The sequence below is a fragment of the Akebia trifoliata genome, chromosome 2 (assembly GCF_017979445.1).
Source record: "Akebia trifoliata isolate Shusen 1 chromosome 2, ASM1797944v1, whole genome shotgun sequence".
In the NCBI taxonomy this organism is placed as follows: Eukaryota; Viridiplantae; Streptophyta; class Magnoliopsida; order Ranunculales; family Lardizabalaceae; genus Akebia; species Akebia trifoliata.
The window spans coordinates 4647123-4670168 of NC_141376.1; the positions used below are offsets into that span (position 1 = coordinate 4647123).

Below are 23046 nucleotides of genomic sequence, written 5' to 3' on the forward strand. Positions count from 1 at the left end.
CTTGGAGAGAAAAATCAACATTTGCTGGGTAGAAGACGAAGGTATTTACATTTTATTTTTTTTAATCTTTTAAAAAAATTGAACTCTGAGCGTTGCCTTTAATTCGGAGAAGTAGGTATCTCAAATATTTACAAAAATCAAGATGAGTTTATATACGTCATGAGGAAAAAATCTATGATTTTGTGCACGTACCACACCAGTTGTGTGTGTGTGTGTTAAAAAAGAAAAAAAAAATCAATTTATCATGATTCCACTTAATATTTTATAAATAAAACAAATCCATTGTGGAATATCTTTTGAGAATGCAAAGGAGACTCGAATTCACCCAAAAGAAATTAATGAGACCTATAATGATTGATCTAAAATCAAACTCCCCAACTTTTACTTATTACAATTCTATTATTTAAATTATTTATCACTTCCCAACCATCAAATCTCTCTTTGTAATACTTGCAACAAGATAAAAGAAAGGCCATGAATTGTCACCATGGACAATAACCCATCAAAAAGATCAAATTGACATCAACGACGGTTGTCCGCTTTGATCTCTGAACGTTGATCTTGTACTCTTTTCTCTTTTCGATATCTCTTCGTCAAACAGAAGAAAAATATCTAGACCCAACGTTCTTTCTTAAAATGAGAGATTAATATTCTCATTCTATTAATTTTTTTTTACATTTTAAATTTAATTATAATTATGATGTAATAAATAAAAGTTAAAGTGCCAATAGAAGTTCCCATAAAGAGTTATCCTAGAAAACATTAATGGACGAATCCGTTGGTTATAAAAGTGTCGATTTCACTTGGAAAAATATTTTTTGAAAATTAAAAGACTAAAACTCGTTGTTTTTATATTTTTAATAAAATTTAATTGAAGTGTAATAAGTAAAATTTGAGGTGCCAATAGAAGTTCTCATAAAGAGTATAATCGCAAAGAACATGAATTGCACGTGCATCATCGGGACTTTTGGCACTCGTGATTGTGTTCGGATCTCAATCGAACGGCCCAAAATCACACGCTATACGTCGCGCACGATAGCATTTCTCGTTAACAAGTATGGGAATAGAACTGGAAATCCACACGCGAAATTCCATTCTGAATTTCTGATATACTTACATTAAATACGAGCCAGACACTCAAAACTCGAAACAACAGCTCAAAGAAACTCAAACGAATGCGAAAACTCGAATTGATTAAGCAATCTCAGAAATTAGGTCAAATCGAAGCCAATAATCGAAGAAGAGATCCAATTCGATTCGAGCTTCAGAAGTCAAATCTCACAAGTTAGGGTATGGTAGGCGACTAATTGGATCCAATTTATTAATTCCTGCAAAATCCCGATCATTTCGTGTTGACCAAAGTTCTGATCCATTTTATAGTGTTGAAGGAGGCGATCATCTGAACCGAGGAATTGGAGGCTAAGAGGAATTAGATCTGGAAATGAGACGGATTCTGTGATCAAAAACAAAAAATTTCGTGAGGAGAATATCTGATTTTGCGGTTTAAAGAGCTGGCAATTCGAAGGAGACGCATTTACTCACAAAATCTCCTTTTCTGGGATATTCTGAGGCAAGGAAGATTCAAATCTTAGAAACATAACTTTCTTGATATTTTGGTCTCAAAGATCCAAAATTTAGATTGAAACGTGGGATATTTAAGGAATCCAGAGGACCTAATATATAAACAACTTGAAGGGATTACGTTTTTCATTGATGCGAGTGAGATCTTAGATGGGGAAAGGAGGAGGATGTGTTCCAAGCAAGAAGCGATTGCCCTTAGTTGTTTCAGACGATCCTCCGCACACATCAAGGGATGCTCCGATTCCTATCGAGGATAAGAGCCCCAGCACCGATGCGATGGCTTCCTTGGAAGATTCAGCTTTGCCTCCAGTTGGCAAATTGAAGATCTTTATCGTTTTCTATTCGATGTATGGACATGTGGAAGGTTTGGCAAGAAGAATGAAGAAAGGAGTGGATGGCATTGAAGGAGTCGAAGGAGTTCTGTTTCGTGTTCCGGAGACGCTTTCACCCGAGGTTTTGGATCAGATGAAGGTGCCTCCGAAAGATGAGGAGATTCCGGTGATATCTGCTGCAGAATTGGCTACAGCTGATGGTTTGCTTTTTGGGTTCCCGACTAGGTATGGGTGTATGTCTGCACAAATGAAGGCGTTCTTTGATTCAACAGGGCAGTTGTGGAAGGAACAAAAGCTCGCAGGGAAGCCGGCGGGGTTCTTTGTGAGTACTGGTACTCAAGGTGGAGGGCAAGAAACCACTGCGTAAGCCTACTTCTCTCTTCTAATTCCTAGTAATTTAAAAGTTCTTTTGGATTCAATCATGAAGTAGTATTTTCTTTGCTATAATAAGCCTCGATTTCTGATACGACACTAAATGGATATAGAAAATGTACTATAATTTATGTTTAAAGCATTTGTATGAGCTTGGACTTTATTGTAGTATAAAATTGAGCATCAAAAGTTCCTTGTTTCTGTATTTCATTTGATTAAGATCCATGTATTTTATTCTACAAATCCCCATTTTTTAATTCTCAATGTATTTCCTTTTCTGGTGATTTTGAACTTTTTTTCATCACATGCCGTTTTTGACCGTGATTCATGTAAATGAAACTTTTACCTGGTTGCATCAATTGGCAAATCAAAATTGTCATTGTTCCTGCTTTGGCTCTAACAACCTCTCGAAGCCTGGCTTGGTAAAATCAGTATTCATGACTCTTGACAATTTACTTCGTGCGAGCATGACTTATCTTTATTCATACTTCATACTTACATTGACAATATGATTATCTGAGGAGATGAAGGTATGACTTTGTAGATATTGAACTTCATCTTTGAAATTAGTTTCAGTTGAAAAATCTATTCTTTATTCATTATTATGTTGTGTTCTCAATTTAGAACTTGTTATCACAATGCAAATATACGTCCATTCTTATTTCATGAGCAAGGATTCCCAATTTTAAGATTGTTGACCTATCATTTCAATCAACTGTAAATCAAGCGAATATTTTAGTTCACTGCTTCATTTAGTTGGTAATCTAGTATATTTTACTCTTTCTTAACCACACTCTACTTTCATCTCGGTTGTTAGTCAGTTTGGATATGAACTGCACCTTTGTTGTATACATCACTGACAAATAATCAGTTTAACATGCTATCACTGCATTCGATTCCATTTGATTCTTATTATAGTCTTCTTTGTGAAGTCCCATGATGATGAGGTATCATTTTCTTCTTGGCTAATTTTGGTTGGCCCCTGCCCCCATGTTGTAGTGTTTCTGATTGCGATTTTTTTGAAGGCATTAGATTGATGTTTTAAAAGGTGTTCAGGCTGCATGCCTCAAGACACCCTTGAGGTGTTACCCCATACGCACAATTTTCATTAACTGTGCACTTTATACAATGAGATGTACACCTCACCCAGAGCTTTTGTGTTGTAAAATTAATGCGTTGCATGGTTGTTACATGTATGGATAATCTCAAGGCATATTCCCTTAATTAGGGTTTATATTCGATTTAGCGCTTTATAGTCATATTTCTAATAGTGACGTTAAGGCATTTGGGGTTATGCCTTGAGCCTCTCCTTGAGGTGTATCCCCAGAGGTACACATTTCATTAATTGTACTCACCTAGCACTTTTGTGCTGTAAAGCTTATGTCTTACATGGTTGTTATATTTATTGATATTCAAAATTCATATTCCTTTAACTGGGGCTATAGTCGATTTAGGATTCAAGAATTAAATCGATTCAATGTAAAACATAATACCCCATTCTCTACTTAATCGTCCTCACCTTCATGTCTATCCATTCTACGTATGGGTTTTTCAAGATGGGCCGGTGGCAGTTTAGTTCGTGTGTGTTCCCTTCTTTTATCTTCTTTGTTCTTGTTTCCTCAAGTACCTTTGGTCCAGCTTGGAGTGCTGATTCATACTGTCTTCCTTTTTTAGAAAGATCTAAACTAGTTACCGTAACTCTTATTTCAATGTCTATCTACAACCCCCCCCCCCCCCCGGCCCCCTTTTCATTTCGTCCTTTGGTCCATCATAGGCAAGGATTGGTCTAGCTGTGGTTTATCGGACCCAAGTGTTAGAAATAACCCTGTAGTATGAGGCTTGCATCTCCATACCTCTAGGTGTATGCCTTGCACGTCTTGAGTTCCTACCTTTGCCACACACCTCCATCTTTCTAAACATTTTCTGAGGGTATTCAGTATTCACAAATCTTGTTAATATCATCAACTCCTCTATTGTCAAAATAAAATAAAATGAAGTGATAGTTTTTATGCATGGGATGGAAGATTGATAGTGGCAAGTGTTCTATCTGGATAAGCTAATTTGTTTGGTGATGAACATTTTATTGTTAGAAGCACCCTATGTTAAAAGATAACCCTTTTCCTTCAATAGTTCTCTGTGATAACCCCCCTAACCTATAATGCTCTGGATTTGGATACACACATAACAGATGCAGGGAACAAGTTGACATTCTCAAATCCCATATTATTCATAATTTACTGGTCTCTCCATTACTATGAATTGATTATTATGTTCATCCTGTATTCATAACTTGACGAGAATATGGAAATGCCATTGTTCAATATGTTATCAATTTTCTAAGAGGTGGATATCTTGAGTGAGGCTTTGGAACGTCAAGATGTGTAAGGTGTGGGGTTTAAGCTTCATGTTTCCACCATTTTTACTATTATTATTTATTTATTTAATTTAACTTTTGGTATTCATTAGTAAAACAACATACTTGAGAGGTTTGTGCTTCATGCTTTAGGCCATTGAAACACTTACCTCACCCTTTTGCATTTGGCATTTTTTATATTCAAAAACTATATATCCCTACTATATGGTAAATCCACGATTTGGAAGGTTTATTTTAGGATCAAAGTATTCAGTCCTCTTAAACCATTTCAATTAGTTTTAAAATGTAAGAGTATAGTTTGTGTTTAAGATTTCAATTATTCTTGTACCGAAGTCTCATGGTTATGAAATCCTCATCATAATTCAACATATAACTTTTAGGCTTTATCATGATTCATTGAATAATTTCTAATATTAACTTAGAAGTTACATTTCATCACTAGTTGTGAACATGTCATTGCCTTCACATGAGGAGCTGCTCGATTAACTCAAATCGGGTGTGGGGAAAACTCAAGCGCTTTCTTGCATCATTGGTTTAATTTTAGTTTTTATTTTATTATTCAATTTCTTGAAAGGACGCTTCAAGTTACCTCCCTTTTGGCCATTTAAGAAAATTTTGAGAATAGTTCTTGCATAACCTTGAGGATTTGAGCTGTTTTTTTTTTTTTTTTCCAGGTTTTCTGTGTGGATTTGCTTTTCTGAACTGTTATTTTGATCTTTATATTGAGAAACAACTTACATGTTTAGTCAAGGGTTCAGAAACCTTCATTTTTTCAGAACTTCAATTATCAAAATGATGATTTTCTGCAACTCAAGAAGATTGATCACTGTTTCAGACACGAGATTTTGGTGGATGGATAATTTCCACTATCAACTTAATGATTATTTTTCTTTAATTTGTTTACATTATTTTCCTTATCTTTCTTATCACAGTTGGACAGCAATCACCCAGCTAGCTCACCATGGTATGTTATTCGTTCCCATTGGATACACCTTTGGAGCTGGTATGTTCAAAATGGATTCAATTAGAGGCGGTTCTCCATATGGTGCTGGAGTTTTTGCTGGTGATGGCACAAGGGACCCAAGTGAAACAGAGCTGGCTCTTGCAGAACATCAGGGCAATTACATGGCAGGTATTGTTAAGAGGCTTGCCCAAGCTTGATGGCATTTGTTATGTCAAAGTCAAAGCCTGATATGTCCGTATCTAGATCTACATGATCATTACCTTTCCGATATCTTTGTTTGTTGGTTCTAAAAATTCAATTTCTGTTTGTGATTGGTTTAAACGTTTGTGCCATTTATATGTTGGATATGACCTTGATTTAGGTTCCAGTTTGTTCCTTTTATTCAATTCTTACTAGTAGTTTTCTGTTCCCATTGTTTGTTCAAAAAGTTGTATATGGTTTTAGACTCTCTTATGGTTTGTGAAAATATTGATAATAATGAAGTTGAACTTTGTGTTCTTTTTCGAAATGCAACTCATATTCTGTGATGGTTGAGTACGAAAGCATCTCATACTACAAGAAATGGTCATGGATCTGGGGTATCAAAATTCCAATAAAGATTAGGACATTTAAATAGAAATTATTGTAATTTTCTTGGCCAATGAATGAAACCTGTAAAAAGTGTCGTATTCAAGTGTTGTTTCATTAGTACATAATATCTTTTTTTTTTCTTGATATATGTAAATTGGTCCAACCAAATTGAAAATCAGCTTTTAAAGTTTTTCTACTGATTATTATATGGGTGATGTAGGTACTTTTACTTTCTATTTTGATTTGATTTGACTAGAAATCTTATATTATAATTTCATTGACAAAGGGATATTGAAATTCAATGAGCTGTACAATTGTAAAAAAAAATTAGAACCCAATCGATTAAAAAAGGTTTACGGAAGCCTACTAAGGTTCGTTTTGATAAAATGGATTACCACATCAGAAATCCAACACCATCCTCCATATTTCATTGAAAAATTCAGAAAAAAAAAAAAATTCAAAATTTTTTTTCTTTTGAACTAGATCCAAGGTTTTGAAAATGGACGGCTACCGAAGTTTCATATAAGTCCCAAACTTAAAATTAAATTCAACGGTGAGAAATAACTCTTTCAAAATTTATATAATTTTGTCCTCTACAACCTTGAAGCATCGGATCATGCTTTTGGTTTTTGGATGCCAAGAGGTGAGCCCAAGGACCCTTAGTATTTAGTAAGTGTGATCATGCTTTTGGTTTTTGGATGCCAAGAGGTGAGCCCAAGGACCCTTAGTATTTAGTAAGTGTGAAATCGTGAAATCCTTACTTAGTAATTAAGACTAGGGGAACTCTTAATGGAATCGTATGCTTGTGTTGAAGCTCATGCGCCTAACTCATCCTCACAAAACTGGCTTATAAGGATTTATATATAGCTCGAGGTCATAATACCCAGACGATGTGGGACTATCGCTCACACTACCCCTCACGTGTAACGTGTCTCCTACATCTATGTGGTTACCTTCTCTCTAATAGCATGTAGAAACTCATCTTCACCCAGGTGATGTGGGCTTGTTTGGAAAATCCACGTGTTGGTGGTCGTGGGAATGGAAATGTTTGATCGTTTCATTCTATAACTGTTTAGTGATACAAAAAATGTCTAGTTAGAATTTCAATCATTATTTGAAGGTGTAAAGCTGGCTAATTTATTCTCTGCCAAATGTGAAGATTGAATCTGACTTAATGTTGGTGGTTAAGGCTGTGTATTAGGTGCACAAGGTAATGCTAAGTTTCTAATCTCAAATAAGACGTAAACATGTTTTTTCGAAGAAAATGAAACAATAAACTGATTGGCAAAAATGATCGTAAAATTTAAATGATAGTAGTGCCCATCCCGCTTCAAAATTTTTGTAGAACCCTATCCTTGAGGTTACACATGTCTCAAAGGGGTATGCCAAACTTTAATGAAAAAGCAGGAGTGTGAAATAAATATAAAAGTCACATGTCATATTACGAAGAGTTCCTCCAAAAATTTGAAGTGACCTGCTTCAAAGTCCGACTGTAGGTGGCATATGTTAATGTACATGTATTATTATAGAATCGTGATAATCTGACTATCCCACGTGGCAAACTCAATCGACTACCTTGACGTGACAAGTTTGAGAACCGTAGATCTGTGCTCCTCAGGATCATGGCTGTACTTCCCCATATAAAAAAAATTGTATCTCGAAGGAACCGTGACCTAAGGAGTGCAGATCTACAGTTCCTGAACTTGTCATGTCAAGTAGTTGATTGAGTTTGCCATGTTAGGTAGTCAGATTATCATGATTCATTATTATGAAGTTTTTTTTTTCATTAATTTAAAATATTAATTTATTAGAATTTTGAAAACTACCTCATGTGATTACAGAGTTGTGGGATTGCAATTTGTTGGTTTTTGACGAAAATGATCATGATTGTTTTAGGTAATGATGGGGGTGATTCCACAGTTACTTAGCCTTCTCTCATTATAAATATGATTCCATCACTGGACCCTATAATTTTCCCTTCACTTAGTAAAGAGAGAGAACTTTTGAGATTAAAATATAGATGATTGTTGAAAATAGAATATGTAACTGTTGAGAAAATTATGTAAATCTTTGTTTGACTCTGTATTTAACAATGTTTTTGTATGATTGGCATAGTAGAACTAGTGTTATTACCGCACCAAGATTTACTTATAACCCACCAATAATGAGATTATTCTCAACACTCCAAAATATGGTTACATTCACATCATTTAAATGGAAAGAGCTGACGATATATTGTCCGACCCCACTTGATGCAGAATCAATGAAAGAGTCAGATGAGGTGATTTGCTGATCACAAGCAACTTGTGAATGGTACCTTCAGTTTTGAGAGTACCTCATGACTTTGAGGAGCTTTCGATTGCATGCATCTTCCATTTTAATTAACAAAATATGAAGATAACGAATTTGGAGGTTTTTAAAGTGACTAATACATTGAAAATTGATATAATACATCTTGCGCATTATTATAATGCGACACCTTATCTCTATCATTCCAACCACTTATTAAATTGCAAATCCAGTTTTCCACTCTATGATGAAACATGTTGCTATGGATTTTCATTTTGTTCATGAATTTCGTATTGGTTTAACATTTGGACTTCACTAAATCTCCACCTATATATCAAATTGTTGTTTCTTTTTTACTAAGGACATGTATATTCGTCTCGACATCATTATTATTTTTTTTTGATAAATAGCATTGTATTCATGAATCAAAACCAATTCGGTCAAGATGATCAAGCTGGGAAAATCTTACAAGACAAAATTATTCACGAGCAGAACTACAAATCCCATCCCACCTAAACACAAAGTCTTCAAAAAACAAACCCCTAAGTTCCTTAAAAATTTTGGACCAACAAAAAATAAGACCTAAGATAGACATAATTGTTTGTGAATGATCTTTCTGCTTCCCCTAGAAAATGCGTCTATTCCTTTCAATCCACACCCCCCCAACAAATTGTGAAGGGCATAAGGTTCCACAAAATCCTCTTTGTGCCACCAAACGCATGTCCAGTTAATGACCAACCAAGGAAGATATCCTTAACTAAACTCGGTAAACATGTTGAGACCCCAAATAACTTAAAAAAGTGAGTCCAGACGTCATGTGAGAACTTGCAATAGAGTAGAAGATGATCTAATGATTCTCCATTTCCTATACATAACACAGCAACTCGCCCGACACCAACCACGCCGCATCAACAATTCTGTCGTTTGAATCCTTCTTAGGGCCGTCGTCCACGTGAAAAAAGCAACCTTGCTTGGCACTTTGGAGCCCCAAATTGAAGTATGAGGAAAGAACAAAACCCCATTATTGTTCAAGGATTGGTAAAATGAACGAACCGAAAACCTTCCATCCTTGCTTGCCATCCATATCCTCTCATCTTCCCTTCCTGTACGTAGTTCGATTATTGAAGCGTCACCTACGAGTCTGCCAATTTCTTAAAGTTCCCATTCATTAATACCCCTTCGAAAGCCAAGGTCCCATGCCCAGTCTCCGCCCATAGCTCGGCGAACGGATGTGATTGGATGCCTTTCTTCGAGATCATTAAAATATAACAACTTTGATACACAAATGAAACACATGTACAATATATATTAAAAATAGATTGAAAACAATGCAAATATGGATGGACTACCAACTAATAAAGTCTAGAACCCTTATTTTCTCAAACTTGAAACAACACACTGAAAATTAAAAATAATGCAACGTAAATATGGATAAGCAATCTTAATTTTTCGACACTATCTCAATCTAAATATAGTTTGTTGGAATAATGAATGATAAATTAGAGTTTGAGTTTGTTTCAAATTATAGAAACTAAGTTCATACTAACAGTCACATGGATAGGTACCAAACATGTTCATAACAGTCATGTGGATATAAAATTGTTAAGAGTTGCAATATCTTTTTCAAGAGTTATGTACCTCTGCAAGAAATGTATTAAATGTACATTTCCCAAGAGTTATGTATATTTTCAAAGAGGTGTATAAATGTTAATAGTTGCAATACTTTTTCAAAGAGTTATATACCTCTTCAAAGAGGTGTATTAAACGCTAATAGGTACCCTTTCTAACAGTCATGTCACTCCATGAATAGGTGTTTAACTGTCATTTTTTATTTTATTTATAGTCCATCATTCATTGTATTTTTTACAGAATTTTTCTTGATCATTCTTCATATTAATTTCATAGAGAGAGAGAGAGAGAGAATGCAAATCATAGTTGTTTTGTTGTTCTTGTGGTTTGAAGTGCTACTATCATTAGAAGGAGATCATTATATTTTAAGAGACAGTTGCCAAAGACTGTGAGCACCAATGCAAGGCAAATATTGTCTTAAGGATATAGAGTCAAACTCTAGTCTCGGTCTCATTCATTTTCTTTTTTTCATATACATCATTATAAGTGTTTTTTTAAATTTTATTTTAATTCAATTTTCATTGGGTATTGTTTACTTGATTCTTAACGAAGAAAGTATAATATCATATTAAATAAGGATAGCATACTTAACTATAAATTCAGAAGTTTGTTGTTTGATCATTGATTTGTAGTGGTTCTTTTGCCGTAAAGCCTTAAGTTCCTCTATCAAAGCGGTCAAATTATTGTACGATGAGCCACCTTCTTTAACAGCTGCCTTAGCTGTCTCTCCAAGCTTTTTCACTCTACTTCTCATCTCCTTATTCCCCATTACACGAGATATCGCCTTCTCTATCTTATCACTCTTCTGGATCACCTTTCTAACGTCTAACCACATATTCCAGTCCTGAACACCAATTGGGAATCCAATGTTTAACACTTGAGTCACGAGTTTCTCATTGTAGAAATGCCCTGCATAGAGTAGCCAAGTAATCATCGGCACCCTGCACTCATCGATTCCAAAGTTGAGTTCCATCCACAATGAATGAAGAACCTGTCAATCGTTGGATGGTCCAAGATGAGAATTTGTGGAGCCCAACCCCTTATGATCATACCCTTCTTTGCTTTCTCCATCCTTTCCTTGAACCTTGCAGGCAACCATCTTTCTTCCTCCTCTTGATCGTTGTTATCTTCCTACCCCGACACAACCCATATGAATTGTTGGTTAGATGCTTCGAGAGTGATGGCAATCTCAAACAGCTGAGCCGTAGGGAAGCGACAAGCACTCCCAAAAAAAATGTAAACAACCGAATTGTCCTTCTTTGAATCAAGCCAACTTAAACACTTGTGTTTGTGAATGACATCCTTGTAATTATTCTTATCCTCATCAACATCTCTGAGAATAAGTGAAGCTGGACCAACTTGCCATGTCTTGCTTCCCCATGCATCATATTGATGTTTGTAAGCTGGCTCCAACTCATAAAAGCTGTTCACCCCCCCCCCCCCCCCCCATAACTCCTCAGCTCTGCCTCTCTCACTCGTTTTGTAAGTTCATCGAGCTTTGGCGCCTTAAAGCAATCATCTTGCTCGGATCTCGTCATTGTGATGGGATCTGGAAGACCTAGAACACTACGTGAAAACTAGAAAATTCTATAGAAATTGACAGGCCGAGGCCCACAAATTTTAGAAATTGAATTTCGATGGTCTAGGACTGTCGAAATTCTTGGTGTTCCTTGATTTGACAGTTTAGAATTGTCGAATTTCTCCCATCCTTCATTAATTTAACAGTTTCGTCGAAAATAAAAATTTGATGCCAATTCGACCAGTTTGTCTGTCGAGTTTTATGAAATTTGATGGCCTAAGGCTGTCAAATTTGGGCTTTTTTCACATTGTGGAACTACAAAGGGCTCAGTATCAGATTTCACCTTCTCATGTGGGGCGTAAAGTTGGATGCATTGCATGACGGACATAGAGAACAAGCACGTAGCATTAAAGAAAAGCTTTGGTATCTGTAGATCATCAGCAACATCAGCCGTCCAAGGGTAGAACATGTCGGAGACGATGCAGTCGGGTGGGTTTTCTCGAAAAAATAGCTCGATGGGTTGTTGAAAGCATAGAGATGGTTCCAAAGAACTTGATCATCAAATCAAGAGTATGACTTGCGTGAAATTCTCGCAGCCTTGGGGGAGGCCAGACTGTTTGATGCTGGGAAATGGGATAATGTGAATAAGGATTCGCCCGCAGTTGTCGTCATGTTTATGATGGTGATGTTTGCTCCTTGTGCAGCGAAGCCTCTCACAATATCTACGAGAGGCATCATGTGGCTTGTTGCCAGCGACGAAAGGAAGAATATCTCATGAGGTTTAGATTGTAAAGCCATATAGAGAGTAGAGTTATTTCTCTCTTCGATTTTCACAAATTGTGAAAGAATGGGAAGCGAGGTTTAGGTGATCAATAGACGACTGCTAATTTATGTTGGAGAGCCAGAGATACTTTTGCGGTCTTTATAGATTGGAAAAATAAGTGGTTTTTTTTCTTTCTCACAGACTCTTCCAAGTGTGAACCATCAAGCATGTAAGGGTAGTTTTGTAAATTAGTGATGCCACTCAATACACGTGGCACTCAATACACGTGGGTTCATATACCTTTGCATGCGCCATGCAAAAAATTCTGTGAACATAATAACACCAGAGAGATTTACCCGGCAGACCCAACTCTTCCATTTTTATTACAAAAACTCTCTTATAGAGGGAACCTTCTTTTATGAAGTTTGTTATATACTACGTCATATTTCACAAAAAACGACGGGCCAAAGCCGTCGTTTTTTAAGAACAATGACGGCCCCCGCCGTCGCAAGAGCCGTTGTAAATATCGAAGTTGTTTTTGGTGAACGACGGTTGGCACGTGTCAACAAAATGTTGTAGAAAACGACGGTCATAGCCTGTCAAAATAAAACGACGGCCCAAACCCGTCATTTTATTTGTCGAATTTAAATTTAATTAATAGAGATAAACGACGGCTTAGAGCCGTCGTTTTTCCGTCAATTTTTTTTTTTTTAAAACATTTAATCGGTATTGTTTGTTATTTTTATTATTTTTCACCTAAAAAGAAAATGACAATTTTCATTGAACAGAAAATTAAAATCTAACAAAATAAATAAATATACTAAAAAAACAAAATTTTACATTTTTCAAATGAAAACCATGTTCATTCAAATTTTACATGTGCAATCATAGTCCAACATGCCCCGTTTTCATAGTGTCGATTTTAATATACATCCCAATATTTAAAAAAGTTTTTCAAAAAATATCTTCTACCAACTTTACTTCACTTCACTTGTAGAAATCAAAACCAACATGTCTTTCTCGATCCTTGCCGAAATCTGTGATTGAAAAATTAAAAAACATTGTCAGATATATAGTAATGACACCGACTACCTAAAGCAATCCAAGTAATTATACAAGAAAGATGAATATACCAAATTACAAAATAAAAGAGTTCTCATAACTATCATTGTCAAACATTTAATTATTTTATTATAATTTTTTATGTTTAGTGTCTATCTACCATATAAAGTAAGAAAAGTACCTCTGTTCAGTAAAACTTTATTCGAAATTTGGGCCAATCAATAATATCACCGCATGTCAAATCAGCGAATGTTCCTTCTCCACTCTGTAGAATCACATTCCCATCAAGGACCTCATCTATAAGAATATCGTAGCTATCTGAATCTGCATTAGATGCACCTATCACTCTTCCTTCGGCAACACAATCATGTGGTCGTTGTAAGCGATTCACCTTACAAGGACTTGTCTGTATCCTTGGTGGATTAGAATGTGACTCATGATGTGGAGAATCGGGCCTTACCTATAAAATAATGTAGACAATATCATTGCAACAATAGAAGTTCACTCATCTATCAAAAGTAAAATGCCAATGTTATACCTGTGAAAAACTGCCGGGATTGGTGGAAGACCGCATTGGTGTTCTAGTAGAAAAATTTGATTGTTGTAAAGTCTCATTCATCTTTTGCACCGCTTCCGTCAACTTATCCACTCTATTATGAAGGATTGTCGTCTCATACGCCAAGGCTTGCTTGTAAGGAATTGAAGCACGCACGGAAGTCTTGGAAACACCTGAACCCATTCCCCGAACACGACCCCGACTATCAGGACCACAAACCTGTACAAAAAGTTTCTAATATCAATACCTACTAACGATATGATATCATACTTACTAATATCAATGCCTACTACACAACATTATATCATAATTACAAAATATCCTAATTAAAATAATGCACATACCACAGCCACAGGGTCATGGTCTAGATCGTTATGTTTATTAGAAGGGTCATTAGCAATCATTCTATTGATGGCCTCCTGCAAAATAAATAATAATTAAGAATTATAAAGAATAACAATTATTAAAAAAAAAAATAGTGTACTAGCTCTAGTTGTATTACAATCATATGAAATTCTTTTACTACAATAATTACATACAACTTTCTGTACGTAAGAATTGGTTTTTATAATGTTTGTTAGAGTAAGAGCTGCCATTCTTACCCAATCGGTGTTTTGATGACCAAACTATTTTCAATGGTGTGTAATACCCTATATGACAACATGGGTATAGCTAGACTTGGATACCCATAAACTGTTGAAGGTCCTTATAATCAATTGTAACAGAAAACAAGTGGTAAATAGTGTACAATGTGGTAAATAGTGTACAATGGCAAATCATTGTTTAAAATATAATTTCGAAACAGTAAATAAGGTCACTATGTATAACAGTATGTCCAATCTATTTTTGAAAGATGTTCTACAAATTAATTTAAAAATAAGGAAATTGGAAATTGGTTAAGAGTTCTAAGATTTCCAAAATAACAATTTAAGGTGAATTACTCTCTGGATGAGATATAGTCCTGTTTAAGATATATTCAAGTCCCATTCATGGTGGTTTTATTGGTAAAGAAGGGTTTTTTTTTTTCCTTACTCGGTACATCAATTATTAGCTTGGTTCAAATTTACAAGATATCAAATTTTATATGGGTGTTAATTTGTTAGAGATCTCGTGTGAGAACTTTTGAAACAGTACTATTTTCATCATAAATCAATTTTCAGTTGGTACTTGTTACATCAATTATTAGCTATAATACGTATAGAAATAAAACAATTGAAAACAACAGTATGAACAGAGTTAGTAATGCCTTTCATAGACCTCAGGTTGTGTAACAATAGAAGAAGATTCAGAATCGACTGACATCAGCTCATTAGTTAGAACTTGTGTAATCTGTCAAGAGCACTGTTTTAGAACACTAGAAGTTTGTTTGAGTCTCTAAAAGGGGACCCTTATAAAGAGACATCAACTCTTTATCTTACAGAGGAAACCTACACAAATTAGTATTATAGAAAGAGCCATCTCAACTTTCAAGAGCACATGAATCGAAGTATAAAAATTTAGAACTATTGAAATGGTTTGATGTTTTGTTACCTCACTTTGCATTTGGTGAATCCTAAGGATGGTCTACTTTAAGATTTTCTATCTTATATGTTGTTTATAAGCAGGGATTAGACCTCATCAATTGAGGTCTCAAAAACTAAAAGAAATCAGTGAGGATCGTTAAAATCATACCAAGAAATCGAGAAGATATCCAACCAGATCAAACAAACAAGCTCAATCTACTGAGCCTCAAGAGATGAGTAGAACCAACGATGAGCGAACCTTCGAATCAATACTGAAATCGCAGAATCCGTTATAGAACTTCGAGATCTGCAAATAAATAAAGGTTAAGAAGTGATCAATCAACATCTGTGGAATGACAATCTATTCAGATAAAACACGAAATCCAATAAATCTTCTTTCTGAAAACAACAGATGACCTAATTTGTTTTCAACTTATCTGCATTTTGTTCTCTGGCGATTAAACTTTCTTTAAAAATTTGACTAATGGTGTATCAAATATCAATCAAAGCAAATATTAAAATTAAAAAATAATAAAATAATTGAAGAACAAATCAGATTTCTATTAGAAGCTCTCCAACGGAATCGAATAAATTACTAAACATTAAACAATAATCAAAGAAGATTACCAAATGGATGTAGAAAACATTATGCCCGAGAGAGAGAGAACTACCGCGCGAACCACGCCTGGTTTCGCAAGTCCAAAACTGAAATCGCGAGAGAAGAAATCGAGAACAAGTCGAAAATGCGATTTGTTCTTTAGAGATTTAAGACTCTACGGATTTTTTTAAGAGGAAGAAGATATGAATGAGAGAAGCAATCGAAAATGCGATTTGTTCTAAACTCTAGGGTTTTTTTTCGAGGAAGAAGGTACAGAGAAGAAATCGGGAGAGAAGAAATTCGATTTGTTCTCTGAGATTTAAAACTCTACGGTTTTTTTAAGAAGACGAAGATATAAACGAGAGAAGAAATATGCGATTTGTTCTAAACGCTAGGGTTTTTTTTTCGAAGAAGAAGATACAGAGAAGAAATCGCAAATCAGCTTTGGTAAAGTTGGTGCGGCAATAGTGGTACTCTATTTTTATTAACGCCACACCAATCGGTGTAATATTAGTAAACGTTGGTGTGGCAACAGTGACACTTATACTAATTAAATGACGGATTAGATTAGTCGTTTATAATCGACTATTATAAACGTCATTAGGGGTTAAACAATGGGTGGAAACCGTCGTACATAAACGACGGCTTTAGTCCGTCGTTTATTCCGCATTATTTAGTCGTTTTTAACCGTTTGTGACGTAGTGTACCCACAAAACATCATTATATTGGTAACAATTACCGAGCTGGAGTGGCCGGAGGGGATCCAAGACATAAAATTAAAATTTATGTGGTTAAATTTGGTACTTAACATACCTTGGAGTGGATTCCAATCCCATTAATTTGTGGCATCCAAAAACATGATCTATGTCACAGGTTATAAAAGGATAAAATTCTACAAATTAAAAAAAAAAATGGAAAACAATTTACTTTTTCACTCTAGTATTTTAGTTTTAAATTTAAGAATTTGGTAGCCATCCATTTTTAACACCTACGATCAAGTTCAAATTTTTCTATTTTTATTTTTGTGTTTTTCTTTTGAATCTGATTTTTTCCATGAAATGTACAATTCTAGTTTTGTTGTATTTGTAATTTGATAATCCATGTGAGCACAATTTAAGTTTTGAAATCATACTAAGTTAGTCATGGTAGTATGATTCATAAAGGTTTGTTCAAGTAACGATTTTACAAAGTATGAGAGTTTTTATAATAAAATTGCAACAGAAATTTACCGAGCAGACTAATCTATTGTAATTTTATCACAAAAACTTCTTTACTTTATCAAGGTTGTTACTAAAACAAACTTTATTTTACTAAAACAAACCTTATTTTTTGTTAAGATTTACCAAGGCTCGTTGGGTCCACATGGATTATCAAATTGAAAAGTCAACATTGCAAACTTTTATATTTCAAGGAAAAACTCATACAATCATGATAAAATGACTCCCCCACATAGTCTACTCAATCGACTCTCCCTGACGTGACATGTGTTAGAATTGTAGTTATATACTCCTCGAGAGACACAATTGCAATTTTATGGGGATGTGAAATTGTGTATCTTGATGAGTACATATTTACAATTCTTACACATATCACATCAGGGGAGTCGATTGAGTATGCCACATGGGGGAGTCATTTTATCATTACTCAAACGAAAAAAAATTCAAAAAATAATCCTTTTTGAATTTGGTCGAAGGTGTTGAAACTAATTGGCTATTGAATTTCTAAATTTAAAACTAAAATACAACAATGAAAATAATTTTTTATTTTTTATTTTAATTCTTTTTAGTTTTTAAAATTTTGTCCCTTATAATCATATGGCATCAGATTATGTTTTTGGATATGCACAAATTTATGGGGTTAACATCCACTTCAAGGTATGTTAAGTAACAAATTAGCCGCATATCCTCACTCCAAGGTTTGTTGGGTAATTGATCTTTAGACTCAATAAATCTTTCTTTACTTATAATATTTTATATTATTTTATTTTTACAAAATAATTTATTTTATATCCTTTTTTCTATTTTATCAAAATAAAAAATTTGACTTTCTCTCACATTACATTTCAACAATATGAATCATTACATCAAATTAGAATAATTAAAATCATTATTACTAAAAAAAATATTGGAAATTGTGTAATATGATCCGTTACATCAAATTAGTACAATAATATTACTAAAAATTATTTGGATTTATAAATTCTAAAAGAAATACAATAATTTCCATTTTTTAACAATAATAAAAAAGTGGAATTTACAAAAGTATTCATTTTTTTAAATAACTATTATTGGCACCCCAACTTTTACTTATTACACAACAATTAAAATTAAAAAAAAAAAAGTCAATGGCTGAGAATAAAAAAAAGTTGGATGGACAATAGAAACACTCTCTAACTTTTTTGCTTAAATTTTTATCTTTTAGATTTATGATTTTATATGAGCAACTATTGAAGTTATTTGAATGTGTTATAATTCTTTGTAATATTGAGGTAATAATTTGAATCAAACTTTTATAATGTTTAGGGTGTGATAAATAATTTTAGAAATTGAGATGTAATAAGTAAATAAGTAAAAGTTAGGGTACTAATACAGTTATTTTTCTTTCACAAACGTTAGAAATTCAATCAATTTTATTACCGTTGGTTAATCTTTAACTGTCACACTTTATATTACTTTTTTTTCTAGCTAGATGTAGCGAGTGGAAACACCCTGTTTTAACTTCAGAGTTGGAAGAGTCTATTGAAGTCTCTTATATGAGGTTTAATTTGACTCTTGAAAATGGCTGCAAACTGGTTCTTAGCGAGTCTGTTGGAGATGCTCCAACAGTCTTTTTCGTGTTGAGTTCATTTTTGTATAAATGATTTCATCAATTTACTCCTTTACCTCTCTAAACCAACTTTGTGGGTTGTAAGCTTGGGAGAGCTGCTATTGGCACCCCAACTTTTACTTACTACAATCCAATTAAAAATAAATAAAATATGTAATTGGTTGAAAATAAGTAAAAATTGGGGTATCAATGAATTTTTTTTCTCTTTTTTCCCTCTAAATTTCTATATTTTGGATTTAAGATTTTATACGAGCCTAATCATAATTGTAAACAACTACTGATATTGTTTAAAGTGTTATAATGTTTTGCAATTTTGAGGTAACAATTTGAGCTAAACCTTTGTAATGTTTGAATGGTGTGTTTTAAATCTTTAATTGGGGTGTGATAAATAATGAGAGCCACTATTGGCATAATAACTTTTATTTATTACATCTCAATTTCTTAAATTATTTTACAACCCATTTAAGATATTAAAAGGTGTGTTTAAACATTACAAAGTTTGACTCAAATTATCTCAACAATATTATAACACTCATTCAAACAATTTCAGTGTTGTTTACAATTATGATTAAGTTCATATAAAATCTTATAATCCCAAAAAATAGATATCTAGCGAAAGATGAAAAAAAAAAAAAATCGAGAGAGCTTTTATTGGCACTCCAACTTTTACTTATTCTCATCTATTTACTTATCTTCTTTATTTTTAATTGGAGTGTAATAAGTAAAAGTTGGGGTGTCAATAGCAGCTCTTTAAACAATTACAGAAATTGGGGTGTGATAAGTAAAAGTTAGGATGCCAATAGCAGCTCTCAAACTTTGTGAGTTTACAACCTTGCCGAAGTTGTGCACTTGGGCTCCACTTTCCTTCCCAAAACCCAATTCCAACAAAATCTAAAACCCCATATGGTATTCAAAGCCTTCTTTTCCTTCCTAAATTAGTTGTGGCCTCCTCATGATTTAATATATATAGTAGTTGTTAACGTCCAACTTCTTCAATGCTACATCTTCCCAACTATCTTCCAAGGATTTATAAGGATGTACATAGCTACTCCTTTCCAAAACATCCGAACTTTAAGAAAAACAACTTAAAAAAAAAAAAAAAAAAAATCCAAAAGAATCAATTCTTTGTACAATTCAAATAAGCTCAGTTTTCTGCATTTGTACCAAACATGCTTTAGGTGCCTTTTATAATATTCCACCCCTACTTAACATCATTTTTGTATTGAAGCTATATAACAAGGGGGCGGTTCAAGGGCCATATGTAAAAACATATGAAAAAACAATGGTTTTTCAAAATATGGGTTAGAGGTTTTGGATTGAGCTAATTTTTTGCAAGGATGGTCACTATGATGAGAAGATCATCCTCACAAAAAACCAGCCTAATCAGAAACTTCTAAATCCATCAAAAGTGATTTACAAATTAGTAACAAAAATTGACAAAAAATCGACGGTCCACATTCTAAATCACTTTTAATGGGGTTATAAGTTTCAGATTGGACTGATTTTTTTTTTTTTTGGATGATCTTCCCATCATAGAGATCATCCTCACAAAAAATCAGCTCAATTCGAAATTTCTAACCCATATTTTGAAAATTTATTAATGTTACATTGTTTTTTCATATGTTTTCTCATATGGCTCTTGAACCTGACCCATATAACAATTAGATATAACTTTATATTGGTCTAATCTGAAATGTACAATGTACAAACTAATTTGTTCTCAAGAGATAAGGCCTTATGTTGATCGAGAGGACTTGTTTTATGTTAAAAGCTACTATGATTTTGTGCTAAATAAAATTACTACCCACCAAAAGAAGTGCTTTCAATGTACAAGAGAGAAATTAGGGTGAATTGTCATTTCGTGAGCTGAAAATGAGTTTTATATATATATATATATATATATATATATTTACGATTTGGGCTAATTGTTCATTTTAATTACCAAAACGTGGATGATCACGTTTTCGTTAATTTTTTTTTCAAAACGGTAATGAATTTGACGGTTTTAAAGTGATTATTTCACAGATTTAAAGTGACTATTTCCAATTAGTCACTTTCAAAACCTCTGAATTCGTTATTATTCATGTTTTGGTAATTAAAATGAACAGTGAGCCGCAATCATAAATTGGTCAAACGTTGATCACTTTTCCATAAATATCCCTAAAAGTTATCTAATCTGCAAGTGCTCATGTATGACATTCTACCAAAGGGAGGTGAAGGTATTACATGTACATGGAATAGAATCAAATATTAAGGCTATTAAGCGAATCCAAAGTTTCTGGCCTATTAATTTGGTGATTCTGACTTTTGTTCTATGGTAATTCTTACTTGAGTATGGTATAAAATCATGATAATTAGACAAAAGTCAGAATCACCAATCAGCTTATTTTTCTTTAACAAAATGGGGGAAAAAAAATAATTCAGAATTGGAAAAGCAAACAAACAAAAAAAAAAAAGATAGAAGAAAACCGATATTATAGTCTTCTTGGTAAATTTAATTAGTTATGTTTTAAAGACACTTTTAGTTAATTGTACCTGGACATCAAGTAAAGGATGACTATGTGGGAATTTACATTAATTAATTTGTGTCATAGATAATTCAATCACAAAAGTTTACATTCTTATCAAATAAAAATATTTAAATTCTAGAAAAAAAGGTAAAAACACAGAATCATAGATTAAAAAAAGTACAGTATCGAGAAGCATAGATTCATGTTAGATGTGATTAGACAATGTAGTTTGGTTGTTTATGTTACATTTCATTAAGGTGTATGGAGAAACACGGAATCATTTTGATGTTGTAATTATCGTGGTTATGTAACTACATGTAACCAATTTCTATTTAATTAGAGTTTAATGGAGGAGATCAAATAAATGCGGGAATTCATACTATCTCAAGTCTTCACAATGGAAATGTTTCCTCTCATTTATGACTTTTCAATATATGCTAAATTACACAATCAAAAAAATAAACTCATTTTTTTTTTTTTTTTTGCTTTGATAGGCCGCATGTAGTAGCCATACTGCACATATACAGGTGTGACTTGAGAAGCAAATCTAGTCGCCCTTACCATCTCAGCTAACCCCTGGTGGGTAAAAAAATACTCAATTCTTAGAATAATAAGAGATTTACTTCAAGGCTAAATCGCTCCCTTTAGACTTCATTTTCTGGTTTGAGCTCTTCATGAAAGAGGAAGATCTTAAGAGTCCTCTATACAAAAATATTTTTTTTTTTGCCTAAATCACATATTGAAGCATGGAACCCATTTACCAAAATTGTGCAAAACCTACAAACTGATTCAGATATCAACCAAATCCCCCATTTTTTTAGGGGTTTTACACTCTCATGCATACATATAAAAACCCTTAAACTTTCTACATTTCTCTGAGGGATTTTGGTCTTAAAGGATCTTTTGGGTATGTTTTCTATTTGTTTCTAATGGATTGTCGAGTCCAAAAGTTATCTTTGGTCTATCATAGTTAGGCAAATAATTAAGGGTAGGGCTAGAACCCACGACCTCAAAGTTGCCTTGCAATGTGTCAAACCAATTGAGCCATGGTCTAAGCCCAACTATGATGGACCAAAGACAACTTTTGCACTTGACAATCCCTAAGAAACAAATAGAGCTTGTCAATGACATCAACTCCATGACCTTGCTACCTTGATTTTTTTTCAAAGCTTTTTCTCCTCCAACTACTACAGACTTCTTAATGATCCACTCCATCTTGTATTCGTTTGGAGATGATAATTTTACGGACACTTTTCAACAGTGTGATAAAATATCTCAAACGCCTTACACGAGTGTGGACTCCATGGGTATTCAAATTCTCTGTTAAAAAATGTTACCTATATTGTTCCCCAACATAATAGACATGATACCCACACAATCTATCTCAATCTCCACACAGAGCTAGGATTTGTATCGTGTGATGCTATACAGACTCACAATCTCCATGAAGTCTACAGTTTAAAAAAAAAAAAAAATTCATTTACGGAAACTACATCCATTGACCCTTCGATTTTCCTTATCTTCATAACTACAATTTTTTTTTTTTTTTAATCTTAATTCCCTATAGATTTCTAGAAAAGTAAAAGACCTCCTAATTCC

General features: G+C 33.7%; 2 protein-coding genes and 1 pseudogene across 3 annotated transcripts; 1 reads left to right on the plus strand and 2 right to left on the minus strand.

Moving 5' to 3' along the window:
* Window positions 1–1096: 1096 nt before the first annotated feature.
* On the plus strand, window positions 1097–6131 carry LOC147408967 (Quinone reductase family protein). 2 transcript variants are annotated; one of them, XM_086424261.1, is made up of 3 exons: window positions 1097–1295; window positions 1381–2276; window positions 5592–6131. In XM_086424261.1, the coding sequence occupies exons 2-3, from the start codon at window positions 1732–1734 to the stop codon at window positions 5818–5820; spliced, it is 774 nt and encodes a 257-aa protein (XP_086280387.1). In that variant the 5' UTR covers window positions 1097–1295; window positions 1381–1731; the 3' UTR covers window positions 5821–6131. The 2 variants fall into 2 exon arrangements, with proteins under 2 accessions (XP_086280387.1, XP_086280395.1); XM_086424269.1 differs by having other exon boundaries at window positions 1097–1290.
* Window positions 6132–9959: 3828 nt separating this feature from the next.
* Window positions 9960–12490, minus strand: LOC147408968 (UDP-glucosyl transferase 73CC6-like; annotated as a pseudogene).
* Window positions 12491–13240: 750 nt separating this feature from the next.
* Window positions 13241–14487, minus strand: LOC147408969 (uncharacterized). The gene is made up of 4 exons (XM_086459045.1): window positions 14356–14487; window positions 13994–14230; window positions 13637–13915; window positions 13241–13430 (listed from the first exon to the last, which is right to left on the minus strand). Exons 1-3 carry the CDS (start codon window positions 14413–14415, stop codon window positions 13643–13645), a joined length of 570 nt encoding a protein of 189 aa, XP_086315171.1. The 5' UTR covers window positions 14416–14487; the 3' UTR covers window positions 13241–13430; window positions 13637–13642.
* Window positions 14488–23046: the final 8559 nt, after the last annotated feature.